The 14,908-nt window shown below is 42.1% G+C and overlaps 1 protein-coding gene across 1 annotated transcript in view; it reads right to left on the reverse strand.

Annotated features, from left to right (window-relative positions):
* LOC110287807 (cytochrome P450 3A16) overlaps positions 1–14,908 on the reverse strand; it is a 26,479-nt gene that overhangs the window by 10,351 nt on the left and 1,220 nt on the right. Inside the window, exons 2-7 of the mRNA XM_021154331.1 lie at positions 13,616–13,709; positions 11,234–11,286; positions 9,294–9,393; positions 2,034–2,147; positions 1,866–1,954; positions 1,446–1,594 (exon numbers count right to left, since the gene is read on the reverse strand). Of these exons, the coding sequence (XP_021009990.1) occupies positions 1,446–1,594; positions 1,866–1,954; positions 2,034–2,147; positions 9,294–9,393; positions 11,234–11,286; positions 13,616–13,709 (599 nt within the window). The remainder of the gene's footprint in view (positions 1–1,445; positions 1,595–1,865; positions 1,955–2,033; positions 2,148–9,293; positions 9,394–11,233; positions 11,287–13,615; positions 13,710–14,908) is intronic.

Raw genomic sequence — 14,908 nt, forward strand, 5'->3', positions numbered from 1 at the left:
AGAGAGAGAGAGAGAGAGAGAGAGAGAGAGAGAGAGAGACATAGACAGAGAGAGACAGACAGAGAGAGAAACAGAGACAGAGATAAAGAGAGACAGAAAGAAAGGAAGATGATCTAAAATCATATATTAAAACATCTAAGACCTGCATTTATGGCATACAGTTATATATACAGTAGCCACAGCTACTATAGACAATGTATGTTCAGTTGCTTAATATGTTAAAAATTCAGTTACTTTTTAACTCAGCAATGCTGATTCTGAATATAACCTCCAAAACCTAAAACTAAATATTTAAACATAATCTTGTATATGAAGGCTCCTGGCACAATAATTCATGGAAAACATGTGAGACTAACTTTCATGTCCACCAACAGATAGGGAGAATAAATTACTCATGGACACAGGACATGGTGACACTTGATCCATTTAATACTGTGCTAAATGAAAGAGGGCTGTCACAGAGACAAGATAGTCTATGATCCCAATGATGTGAAATGCCCAGAATACACAGATACAGAGGAAGTGAACTGGTGGTTGCTTAGGTCAATATTGTTTGAAAGTTACAACATGGCTAGAACATAGTCCTCTTTGATTGACCTTGGCTATGGGCCAGGAAGGCCTTCAGTCAATGATGATTCCCAAAGAGATCCGAGTACTGAGAATAAGGGACTGTTGAGTGCTGAGCCGTAAATGGAGCATCTATAGCAGCACCCCATACATCAAGGCTCAAGGGACATCATGAAAGAGGATGTGGAACTAAATTCAGAGGCAGGAATGAGGACTATGAAATGCCATATTTTGAACATAACATGACCTTCTCCTGAACTGACTGCCTGCAGCAGGTCAAGGCAATAATATTGTTCGGCATCCTAACACACAGCACCAAATGTACTCAACCATCTACCAAAGCAGAGAAAGGGACAGGAAATTGGGAGGAAGATGTGTTAGGTGTCTATGTGATGTGAAAAGTAAGAGGGGTGGGTATAATCCAGACAAATGGAACGACTGTATGATATTGTAACCATGGAGAGTTTTGGACTTACAGAGTATCCAATTTGTATTTATACTAATTAGTATTTATACAAATGAAAGAATTCTAAAATAAACCCAGGACTCAGGGGTGCACACTGTAATTGCAGCCCTCAAGAGGCAGAGGTAGAGGGATCAGTGTAAGTTCAAGGCCAGCCTGGTATACACAGTAATTCCCAGGCCAGTTAGAGCTACATGGTAAGACCCTGTCTCAAAGAAAAAAGAAGTTCAAAAACAGTAATTGGACTACAGGTACTCAAAATACTTTACTGTGCCTTTAGGTCATGAACTACATTACAGGTGAACTACACATCACTACAGCCGATCATTTGGGGTAATTGAGGAAGGGAAAGGCAGAAATGACAAACAAGGCCACAGACAACAGCAATGATCAAAATCCAGAACTGTCCACTCACCTACTGACAAGAACAAAGGATCAAAATAATCAAATTTTGAAACCTTCTTGGCATTCTCCACAAAAGGATTCTCTGGGTTGTTGAGGGAATCAATGTTCACTCCAAATGTTGTGCTGACGATCACATCCATGCTGTAGGCACCTAACACTCTGAGGAGAGAGAGGCATAGGAATTTATCACGTGTCAGAGACTGGAAAAGAACTCTCAGGAGACAGTCAAAGCCACCTCAGTATGGACCAAGCCCTTCCCAACTGTTCTACCTTCTATCACTGCAAACTTCTTACTGTCACATTTCTTTTCTTTAAACTGTATATAATGTCATCTAGTGTCTGAAGGGGCAACGACAAGCATATTGACCATGTGATCTGCACCCCAGTTACCCCTCCTTTCCCAGAACTACAGTGATGGACCAACACTCACTCTTTCACAGTAACAGGGTTGCCTTTCTCTGCCTCTTGCCTCAAGTACTTTACCAAAATGTCTCCATACTGTTCAATGACAGGGAACATCTACACAAAACAGAGAAGCATCCACAGTTAGGATGAAGACTCCAGTAACTCAGGCTGCAGTTAAAAGAATTTCACTCACCTCCTTGAGTTTTCCACTGGTGAATGTGGGGGACAGCAAAGCTCTATATCTCTTCCATTCCTCATCCTTAGATATTGAGATAGATTTACTCATTATACCCACTGGGAAAAAATCCTAGAGCCAAAAAATAAAAACACAGCTTGAGAATGCCTCACAGCCTATGAGAAATGAGCTATGCATTCGTCTTCCCATTGTGGTTCCAACTCTTTATATTCTAGGATACTTTTAAATGGAAATTTCTCTTCGGTTGGAAAACTAGGTCCAGGGGTTGGGGACAAGATGAGAACAAGCCTTGGTCAGTCTCTAGAACTGTGCGGTTGGCATTTGGCTTGGAGAAAGACAGAAAATTCATTTTGCATCAGACAAGTTCTCTAGCACTGTATTTACAACATGAGCAATGTGAAGAGGATTTCTTCATCCTCTCTGTCTCTCTGTCTCTCTCTGTCTCTGTATCTCTCTGTCTCTGTCTGTCTGTCTGTCTGTCTCTGTCTCTCTCATTCTCTCTGTCTCTTAATCTCTCTGTGTCTGTCTGTCTGTCTGTCTGTCTGTTCTCTCTCTCTCTCTCTCTCTCTCTCTCTCTCTCTCTCTCTCGTGTGTGTGTGTGTGTGTGTGTGTGTGCAAGCGCACTCATTGTGTACATATGAATTCTGCTGCATATGGGACCTTGCTAGGTAGCCTGGTCCCCAGTTGAGCTAAGGCTTGAAACCCCAGAAACTATGAAAGGACTGTAGGTGTCATCAGAATAAAGACAACGACCCAGTCCTCTCCATATGTAGAGGACAGGACCTGTGGTCACATAAGCTCAAGAGAGATCTACATTTTATCGAGGTGCTTAAAGGCCTGGAGGGCTTAGCCATAAAGCCGTTTTCAAGAAGTGTCCTTCCCAGGCACTCCTCACTCCAGAAGATATTTAACCTTAGGCCCACCCTGAGAAATGGGGTATGGTTTCACACATCCACTTTCCGCCTTGACAATAAATGTCTTAAAACCTTGGACTGCTTTTCTTTATCTGGATCTGCCTTGGGGAGCCATGGAGAAGGCCTTGGCCTATAAAGCTACCATCTAATCTCCTGTAGAAGGCCTCTCTGTGCTCCCAGATAGGGGTGCCACCAAGCCTAAGCTCAAGCCTGCTACCAGCCATCAAGCCAAAGACTCTCCCTACTGGACCAGCCAGAGCTCTCTCCTTTATCCCCTGACCCACGCTTGATCCAGTCTGTGGGACCCCCACTCCATTCTGAGTTCTTCCACAGTTTTCAGTGGTGCCTGGATGTTCAAAAGCCTGAGACCCAGACAGCCTCAACTTCCTTGTAAGGACCCCTGAGTCAGTTCTGGGTGCTCTGCACCTCAGACTGTGCTTTTACACCCCCAGAATGGTGTTACAGGTATTCTTTACAGCCCGACATCCACCCAGCAACAGGATGGGGTAAGCACAGTCAACTTCCAATGTCCTGACTCCCCAAGTAACCGTGCCCTGTGGCAGATCGGACACAGGACCCCCATAACCTTTCAGGTGCAAATACCCTTGTGTGCTCATGTAGAGACCAGAGGTCAGGCATCTTCCCCTATAACTCTCTATGGCATTTTTTGGCAGGTTTCTCTGTGAATTTAGAAGTCTCCAGTTTGGCTAGAGTCACTAGTAAACAATCCTCTACCTGTATCACCATGCATCTCTAGAGTCACACATGAATGCTGCTCTGCCCAGCTTTGCTCTGCCCAGCTGAGGATCCAAACTCAGGTCCTTTACCCACTGATCAAGCCATCTCCTTAGATTGGGATACTTAAAGGATTAAATATTTGGGTTTTTTCAAATGATCATTTTGCTATTGTATGGGTTTGCCCTAATGATGCTTGTGTTATAATGTTAATTTTACTCCCCAAAACTGCTTACAGGAGCATTTGCACATAAGATACTCAGAGACCCTGCCCCCAGTTGGCTCCAATTGGTAAATAAAGATGCCAGCAGCCAGTGCCTGGAAAGAACAGACAGAGGCAGGACTTTTGGGATTCCTGGGCTCGGGAAAGAGAGGAAGAAGCAAAATCACCATGAGAGGGGCATAGGACAGGCTAGCCATGTAAGATTTCAGATAAGTGGCTCTAGTGGCCACATTCCCAGTTGGGTCTGCAGTAGCAGAGATGAAATACAGATTTTAAAGAATGTTAACTCTTGAATACCAGAATGGAGTGTTTGCTAGCCTCAGAAAAGATTAGAAGTACCCAACCATTAAGCTAGCCAAGGCATATTGAAATTAGCTGGTGTTTGTGTGTGTCTTTCTGTCTTTCTCTATGTGTCTATCTGTATAGTGTATCTGTGTGTGTCTGTCTTCCTGTGTTATGTCATTATGTCTGTCTCTATGCATGTTTCTACATGTGTTGTATATATCTGTGTGTGTGTGTGTTTGTTTCTGTGTGTATGTCTGTCTCTATGTATGTGCCTGCCTCTCTGTGTGTCTTTGTGTTTGTATCTGTCTCTGTATATGGGTCTCTCTCATGTTTGTGTGTGTGTGTGTGTTTATGAGAGAGAGAGAGAGAGAGAGAGAGAGAGAGAGAGAGAATTTATTTGTGAGTGTACACATGAATGCCAGTGCACATGTCAATGTGTGCTCATGTGGAGACTAGAGGTCCGCCATCTTTCTCTATGGTACTCTATTCACTATGGTATTTCTGAAGCAAAATTTCTCCTTGAATCTAGAATGTTCTGGTTTGGCTAATGTAGCTAGTAAGCAAGACCCTATCAGGCAAATAAATGGAACTAGAAAATATCAACCTCACTGAAGTAACCCAGACCCCAAAATACTCACATGCTATGAACTCACCTATGAGTGAACATTAGCCATAAAATACAGGGAAACTATGCTACAATCTACAGACCAAAAGAAACTAATTAATAAGGAGGTTCTGAAGGAGGAAGCATGCATCGCACAGAAGGGAAAACAAAATAGACATTGAAAGTGTATGGAGGGAGGGAACTGGATGGGAGAGGGAGTGGAGAGGGGAACAAGGATGAGGATCAAGTGTTGGGGGTGAGATTAGAGAGGGCTGGGAAAGATAACAGGAATCAGCAGTAGGAATCTCTGGGACTAGCCAGAAACCTTTGATGGAGGTGGTTCTGAAAGTCTTTGGTAATGATTCTTAGCTAACACTCCTAGTAGCTGTGGATACAGAGACTGATGGGGCCACCCCCTGTAACCAGGCAGGCCTTCCACATGAAGGAGTGGCACATCAATTCATACACAAAATTGTTTACCCCAAAACTGTCTTGCTAAAAGCTGTGCAGGGATAAAGATGAGTGAATGACCAAGTAAAGACTGACCAAACTTGAGAACCATATGATGAGAGATATTATATATGATACTCTGCTTTAAGAAGAGACCTAATGTACTGCTTAGTTTTGTGTCAGCTTGACACAGGCTGGAGTTATCACAGGGAAATGAGCTTCAGTTGGGGAAATGCCTCCACGAGATCCAGCTGTAAGGCTTTTCTCAATTAGTGATCAAGAGGGAAGTCCCCTTATGGGTGGTGCCATCTCTTGGCTGGTAGTCTTGGTTCTGTAAGAGAGCAGGCTGAGCAAGCCAGGGAAAGAAAGCCAGTAAAGAATATCCCTCCATGGCCTCTGCATCAGCTCCTGCTTCCTGACCTGCTTGAGTTCCAGTCTGGCTCCTTGGTGATGAACAGCAGTATGGAAGTGTAAGCTGAACAAACCCTTTCCTCCCCATCTAGATTCTTGGTCATGATGTTTGTGCAGGAATAGAAACTCCGACTAAGACACCTACCATAACTGACTCTTGAGAGGCTTCAAATCCAGCTGTAAGGCTTTTTCTTAATTAGTGATCAAGGGGGAGAACCCTGTTTGGGTGGTACCATCTCTGGGCTGGTAGTCTTGTGTTTTATAAGAAAGCAAACTGATCCTTTCCCAATCTATTGGTGGCCTTTTGTCTTATTGACAGTGTCTTTGCCTTACAGAAGCTTTGCAATTTTATGAGGTCCCATTTGTTGATTCTGAATCTTACAGCAGAAGCCATTGCTGTTCTGTCTAGGAATTTTTTCCCTGTACCCATATATTCCAGGCGTTTCCTGACTTTCTCCACTATAAGTTTCAGAATTTCTGGTTTTATGTGAAGTTCCTTGATCCACCTAGACTTGATCTTTGTACACGGAGATAAGAATGGATCAATTCACTTTCTTCTACATGCTAACTGCCTGTTGAGCCAGCACCACTTGTTGAAGATACTGTCTTCTTTCCACTGGATGGTTTTAGCTCCTTTGTCAAAGAATAAGTAACCAAATGTTACTTTGACCCATTTCTGGGTCTTCAATTCTATTCCACTGATCTACCTNTCTGTCACTGTACCAGTACCATGCAGTTTTTATCACAATTGCTCTGTAGTACAGCTTTAGATCAGGCATGGTCATTCCACTAGAGGTTCTTTCATTGTTGAGAACAGTTTTTGGTATCCTAGGTTTTTTGTTATTCCAGATGAATTTGCAAATTGCCCTTTCTAATTCAGTAAAGATTTGAGTTGGAATTTTGATGGGGATTGCATTGAATCTGTAGATTGCTTTCTGCAAGATAGCCATTTTGACTATGTTAATCCTGCCAATCCATGAGCATGGGAGATCTTTCAATCTTCTGAGATCTTCTTCGATTTCTTTCTTCAGAGACTTGAAGTTCTTATCATACAGATATCTCACTTCCTTAGTTATAGTCACAACAAGGTATTTTATATTACTTGTGATTATTGTGAAAGATGTTGTTTCCCTAATTTCTTTCTCAGCTTGTTTATCCTTTGTGTAAAGAATGGATACTAGGTGGGTATGGTGGCACACATCTTTAACCCCAGCACTTGGGAGCCAGAGGCAGGAGGATTTCTGAGTTCTAGGCTAGCCTGGTCTACAAAGTGTGTTCAAGGTTAGCCAGGGCTATACAGAGAAATACTGTCTTGAAAAACAAACAAACAAACAAACAAACAAACAAATAAAAAAAAGGCAGGCAACTGATTTGTTTATCAGGTTTAGGAGTTCAGGGGAATAATATCCAATATATATAAGGAACTTAAGAAGGTGGACTCCAGAAAATCAAATAGTCCTATTAAAATTGGGGTACAGAGCTAAATAAAGAATTCTCAACTGAGGAATACTGAATGGCTGAGAAGCACCTAAAAAATGTTCATCATCTTTAATTTTCAAGGAAATGCAAAACAAAGAACCCTGAGCTTCCACCTCACAGCAGTCAGAATGGCTATGATCAAAAATTCAGGTGAGAGCAGATGCTGGTGGAGATGTGGAGAAAGAGGAACACTCCTCCATTGCTAGTGGGATTGCAAGCTGAAAGAATCACTCTGGAAATCAGTCTGTCAGTTCCTCAGAAAATTGAACATAGTACGACCGGAAGACCCAGCAATTCCACTCCTGGGCATATACCCAGAAGATGTTCCAACTGGTAATAAGGACACATGCTCCAGTATGTTCAATAGCAGCCTTATTTATAATAGCCAGAAGCTGGAAAGAACCCAGATGATCCTCAACAGAAGAATGGATACAGAAAATGTGGTACATTTACACAATGGAGTACTACTCAGCAATTAAAAACAATGAATTCATGAAATTCTTAGGCAAATGGATGTATCTGGAGGGTATCATCCTGAGTGAGGTAACACAATCACAAAAGAATTCACATGATATGCACTCACTGATAAGTAGATATTAGCCCAGAAACTTAGACTATCCAAGATACAATTTGCAAAACACATGAAACTCAAGAAGAAGGAAGACCAAAATGTGAATACTTCCTTCCTTCTTAGAAAATGAGTGGGTGGGTGGGGGAGTGGGGGGACAGGGTATAGGGGACTTTTGGGATAGCATATGAAATGTAAATGAAGTAAATACCTAATAAAAAATTGGAAAAACAAAACAAACAAACAAACAAACAAAAGAATGGGGAACAAAATACCCACGGAAAGAGTTACAGAGACAAAAATTCAGAGTTGAGACAGAAGAAAGGACCATCCAAAGAGTGCCCCACCTGGGAATCCATCCCATATACAACCACCAAACCCAGACAATGTTGCATATGCCAGCAAGATGTTGCAGACAGGACTCTGATATAGCTATCTCTTGTGTACCACTGCCTGGCAAATACAGAAGTGGATGCTCACAGTTATCTATTGGATGGAACAAAGGGCCCTAAAGAAGGAGCTAGAGAATGTTACCTAGGAGCTAAAAAGGTCGGCAACCCTCTAGGAGGATCAACAATATGAACTAACCAGACCACAGAACTGTGTCTCTAGTTGCATATATAGCAGAGGATGGCCTAGTCAGCCATCAATGGGAGGAGAGACCCTTGAGCTTATAAAGTTCATATGCCCCAGTACAGGGGAATGCCAAGGCCAGGAAGCAGGAGTGGAGTGGGTGGTTTAGGGAGCAGGGTGGGGGGGGTATAGGGGACTTTAGGGATAACATTTGAAATGTAAATGAAGAAAATATCTAATAAAAAATGAAAAAAAAGAAAGAAAGAACGCTGAGCAAGCCAGAGAAACAAGTCAGTAAGTAACATCCCTCCATGGCCTCTGCATCAGCTCCTGTTTCCTGACCTGCTTGAGTTCCAGTCCTGACTTCCACTGGTGATCAACAGCAATGTTAAAAGTGTTAGCTGATATACCCTTTCATTCACAACTTGTTTCTTGGTCATGTTTGTGCAGGAATAGAAACCCTGACTAAGACAGAGACCCTCAGTTAAACATCATCCACAACTTGGGGAGTCATGTGGATGAGTCAGGGATAGGATTGTGAAAGCCGGATGGGTCTGGGACCCCAAAGAAGACATACAGAGTCAAATAACCTGGGCCCATGGGGGATCACAGAGATTGAATCACTAACCAAAGTACTTACAGGGGCTGGACATAGGCTCCCTACACATTATTGGCAGATGTGCAGCTTGGTCTTTGTGTGGGTCTCCTAAAAATTGGAGCTGGGACTGTCTCTGAATCAGTTGCTAGCCACTAGATCTCCTCCCTCTAGCTGGACTGCCTGGTTGGGCCTAAGTGGAAGAGGATGTACTTAGTCCTGATGCTGTTGGATGTCCCAGGGCAAGGTGGTACACAAGAGGGACTTCCCCTACTCTGGGGAGAAGAGGATGGGGCTATGGGAGGAGGGATCAGTAAGGGTAGGACTGGGAGGAAAAGAGGGAAGTGTGCTGCAATCAGGATGTAAAATGAATATATATATAATATACATATTAATGAATGAAAAACCAATGTGACCTACCCGTCTGTTTGTGAAGGCAGAAAAAAATTCCTTCACTAGCACATTCTTAATCATCTCTGGGTCCGTGATGACAAAGAGAGGCATTTGACCATCAAACAACCTGTGTGGGGAAGACAGCTGATGAACCCGGTTCTGAAGTGAGAGCCACACCCAGACTTTGATCCTAATGCTTCAGGACCCTCACTTTGCTTATACAATACACGGTCACAGGAATTCCCTGTTCAGTTTAGGAATTCTGACCTTGTCCTCAATAGAGTCTTTGAAAAATGATAATTAATGTCATTCAAGACACAATGAGCCACTTCAAGACAAACCAGCTCTGTAAGGCACCACACTTAGAAATAACAAGTGGAAATTTGGCACGTCTAGATGTGTATATGTGAGAATTGCCTATACCATTTTCTATGAATTTGTATATTTGAAATATTGCATGGGTCTGAAGCGATGGCTCCACAGTTAAGAGCAGATGGTGCTCTTGCAGAGGACCTAAGTTTGGATCCTAACACCCGCATTGGGTATCTCACAATCACCTCTAACACCAGCTCCAGGAATCTCCAATACCTCTGGAGTACACCAGAGGTAAAGGCAGACAGATCTCTGAGTTCAATGCCAGCGTGGTTTACAAAGCAAGTCCTGGACAACCAGGGCTACACACAGAGGAACCCTGACTTGAAAAAGAAAAAAATAATATTAAAAATGCTAGAATATGTCATAATCTGATGTTGGGATGCAGCTCAGTCTTAGGGTACCTGCCTAGAGTGCAGATCCTGGTTTTGATACACTGATATTAAAACACAGAATTTAACTGAGGTGCTTATATCTACTTCTCCAAAGCTCACGTAGTTTGGAAGACAGGACAAGAAGAGCATGAGAGTCAGGAAGCAGAGAGGAAAGCTGGATAGGATTTCTTCTGTATTCCTGAATTCACTGTAGCTGGGAGAGCCTCAACATGCCCTCTGCATGACTGTCAACATTCTGGCAAATGGATTAAGGTCCTGACCCAGTTTGAAGATTTGCACACAGCTAGTTCCTGGATGGAGAAAATAAATGGTCCAAAGGTAGAGGCACCTGATGAGGTCAGCTCAGTCCCTGGGATCTATGTGTTGGAAAGAGAGAACTGACTGGTACAAGGTGTCATTAGATACACACTTTTATCAAAAAACTTGGCAGGGTCTGAGGAGATGGTGCAACATATTAAGGCACCTGTTTCAAGGCTGATGACATGAGTGTAGTAACCTGGAAGTAGAGAACTAACTTCCACAAGTTATCCTCTGACCTGCATGTATGTACCAGCATACTTGTCTCCAGTTCAGGAAAAAAATTGATGCAAATTAAAACATAAACAACGAAGTCTCTATATGAAGAGAGACTAAGCATGAATCATTTACCAAGCCCTTAGCTAGATTAGCCTGCCCCTACTGTCAAATGGCATACTAAAGTCAATAATTAAGTGAAGAATGTAGGCTTCTATATGGAAATGACCCAGTGTGGCAAGGAGATGGAACAAGACATTTGCCAGAGCATATCAGTGGGACCTGAAGAAATGCATAGCATGTCAGGAAAAGAAAGTTTCAGAGAAGAAAACAAATTAGAAGAGACAGTACATAAAATTTGAAGCCTGGGGAGAGACTCAGAATCCCCACACTCTCAGAGGATTCAGGAGGGGAGGTTGTGTGAAGGACATGGGCATTGCCAAAGTGACCAGCTTGTAAACTGAACAAATTAATAGTTACTAGATGAAAAAAGCCTCAAATCTATGGAACATGAAAGCCTGTCAAAAGCCTTAGTGTGCAATGTTTTCATGTCAATTAGACCTTTGAGCCCTGGCAGTTAATAGGAGGCATTATCACCTTTACTCATGGCTACATTTCAGGCTGCCCCCATCCTTGCACAATCCTCCTAAAAACAGTCAACTAGATGGAACTTTCCAGAATGCTCACCCCCATGTTTTTCCATACTTCTCATAGCACTCCACGTCATATTTCCATAAACCCTGGAAAGAGAAATAGCATGAAATTCATTACTGTCCTCTATGTACTGACCATTCTGTAGCCAGAGCATGAAAATATTCAGATCCCATGAAGTCGGGTTTATTATCTCTGACACAGAAAAGCTCTTATTCAGAAATGTTTGATGTGTCAAGAGCAGGATAGTTTGCTGGGGAAGGTCAGAATGAGAAAACAGGACACATGACACCTGGTGCTTTGGACTGTGCACACCAACTCAAATGCATACACACAACACACTCTAGTAATAATAATAATAATAATAATAAATAATAATAATAATAATAATATACAATTGTTTTACAGAATGTGCAAGAGAAGCACAGATCCTGTAGGAAGAAAATCCAGAGCAGACAGTAGCACAAACTTTGCCACTCAACCTCTGGNTGTGAGNTTGGGAATGTGTGTCTGGGGGGATGACCATGGGGCAGGTTTCAAAGCAGGTTACCTACAAAGGACATTACATTCTCATTACTCAATTTTCTAATAAGTTTGTTAAATCATACTTTTCCTAGGGTCTTTGATTTTAACAAATCCTTAAAAGAAAAAGAAGAAAATAAACACTCTATGCAGGTAAGGATCTAAGCTGACTGACAACCATCATCCTATCTCAAATATTCTCACTTGCTACTGAGACTCATGCCTAAGATTGCTACCTTTAAAGGAAGAGAGGTGGCTGTAGGTACATCGCAGTACCTAGAGTAGAGCAGTTTGCCAAGCATGTGTGAGATTTGTATCTCATCCTCAGTACCAAAACAACAACAACAACAACAGCAAAAGAAAAACAAAAAGAACAACAAAACCTACAACATGTCACTAAGCCTAGAGTACTGGTTGACCTTGCAAAGGGTCCAAGTTCTGTCCTCAGAATCCACATTCTGCATCTCATCTCCACCTGTGATTCCAGCTCCAGGGAATCCAGAACCGTCTTCTGTCCTCCATAGGTGCTGCACTCCCATGCACACACACATTCAACATTACACACATAAAATCTTTCTAGATGAAACAGACACTAACCAGGATCCCCATACCTAAATAAAGAGAGAAGCTACATTTTCTACTTCTGAAAAACCTAAACATAAATAGTACATGCTGAGTCTACTGCTATAGAAAAATCTTCATGGGTTTAAAAATTAAGCAGAGAACTCAAGTATATTAAATGTCTTCAAAATGTGGGTCCTGGGAGATCTGTGATAAGCTGCTGCTTCAGAAATATTCAGAAAAAGAACAAAACTGTCACTCATAAGATCTCATACAAAGAGAATTTTAATCTAGTAAATATAGATTGGTGTCCTAGAACTTAGAAACCCCTTCAAGATTTTCTCCAAATAACTACAGCAGTGCCTTCCTGGACTCTACACTGAGGAAGAAACACAGTCTTCCTTTACTGCTCACCAGAGTATCATATCCTCAGTATCAAGATTGAATGACAGGGAGATCTGGGCATTTTACTCAAGGTGAATTTCAATTAATTGAGACTAGAGCCAGTGAGATGGCTCCAAATGAAAAGGAACTTGCTACCAAGCCTGATAACCTGAGCTCTATCCCTAAGACTAAGATTTCAGCAAAAGCAGACTGACTCCCACAAACTGTCATCTGACCTACATGTGCCTGCTGTGCTGTGGCATATACACAACCTCTACCAAAAATAAATAAATGGAGTAGTGACAATGGGAGCTATGGAGATGCTTCAGTGGGAAAAGCACTCTGTGAAAAACAGAATTTGACCCTGAAGTTCTGTGTAAATACCTGGCAGGAGGTAATAGAACCCATTTGCAAGAGACAGAGACAAGTTACCCCAAGAGCAAGCTGGATAGCTAAACTAATCAAGTCAGAGAGAGCCAGGTCAAAGTGAGAGACTCTGACTCAAAGGACAAACTGAAGAGCAATCTGGAAGACACACAGTGCCCACCTCTGACCTCCTCATATGCACATATATACATGCATATTCACCTGCACACACATATGGGCACTCACACACATGCAAATGCCCATATACATAGTATAAAATTACACACACACAGAGCATCCACATCCACACACACATATACATGCATATGCCTCTGAACACACTTATGGACATTCATATACATGCAGATACCTGTATACTTAATATAAAATATAGACACATGCAAATATCTTATTAATTTTATATACAAAAATAGTCCCAGAGGACCATTGGACATTGACAGGAATCAAGAGAAAACAGAGTATGAGGACCTGATATCTCAGGGTTTCCTCATTTGAGCATTTAATAGAACTAAGACATTATTGGCCACAAGCAGAAGCCATAAGGAAAGGTAAATCAACACTCACCTTGTAATAATTCAGCACAGTGCCTAAAAATGGCAGAGGTTTGGGCCCAGGAATTCCCTGTTTTTTAAAAATTCCATGTGTACGGGTCCCATATCTATAAGGGAAACAGAAACACTTGTATCCACACACACAGAGAAGAGAAGAGACAAGCAAGACCATCATCAAAAACTGAAACAAATCAACAACTGGGCTCCCTTCTTTCCTAGTTCTCAGAGAGCTTTGTGAATGGTGAATTTGCATGTTAGCCAATTGCTGGTATTCATGTATGCTGAGTTCTCATGGATCTAGGGATAACCAAAACTAAGTTAGGTCATAACTAGCCTAAGTGATATCATTAAACTACTGGGGGATGGATTTGTTCACTGTGCATTCAATTGCTGTTTTCTGTACCCAAAGATCCAGTGCAGAGCTCTGGTTCAGACTTTGGTATTGTTGTTATCATGAAGCACCTCCTGAGTCGATGTTTTGTAAAACATTCTTATCCAGCATCTTCTGATTGGCCAAATCAAGGATACAACAGAGTATAGCTGGGCAAGAGAGAATAATGTGGGGCTTCTGGGCCCAGAGAGATGGAGAGGATCTCAGGTGGGACCTGAAGACTCAGTAATCAGGACACAAAGAAGAAAGAGGTGCCATCAAGACTACAATGGCAGGTTACAGTCCTCAGGGCTGGGAATTAGGCTGGAGAGTAGGCCAGGCAGGTTAGAATATAGAATTGCTCAGAATCTGTCAGCTTAGTGCCTGAACCTTTAATATGTGTGTGTGTGTGTGTGTGTGTGTGTTTGTGTGTGTGTGTGTAATTATGCAAACTACGAATGTAAGTATGGGCATAGAAAATTAAACAGTAAAAGAGGAAGTTGTAGAAGAGTTTGTTTTGGGTGCCAGGCAGATTTGCATGAAGTCAGTATTAACTTTAAGAAGAGTTAGTACTACTGGGGCTATAGCTCAGAAGTAAACAGTTTCCCTAGCATATATTGGTCTGGCTTGATTTCCCATATGGCCAAAGCATTAAAATGAAAAATTAACTTTGTCTTCATTTCATTTGAGGCCTTCAAGATGACTCCACAAGTAAAGGCATTGACTGATAATGTTGATAATCTGTTTTTGGTCTTCGGAACCCACATAATAGGAGAGAACTGACTCTCAAAAGTTGTCTTCTGGCCTACACACACACACACAGACACACACACAGACACACACACACAGACACACACACAGACACACACACACAGACACACACACACACACAGACACACACACAGACACACACACACAGACACACACACAGACACA

This window comes from Mus caroli, unplaced genomic scaffold (assembly GCF_900094665.2).
Source record: "Mus caroli unplaced genomic scaffold, CAROLI_EIJ_v1.1 scaffold_11397_1, whole genome shotgun sequence".
Classification (NCBI taxonomy): domain Eukaryota; kingdom Metazoa; phylum Chordata; class Mammalia; order Rodentia; family Muridae; genus Mus; species Mus caroli.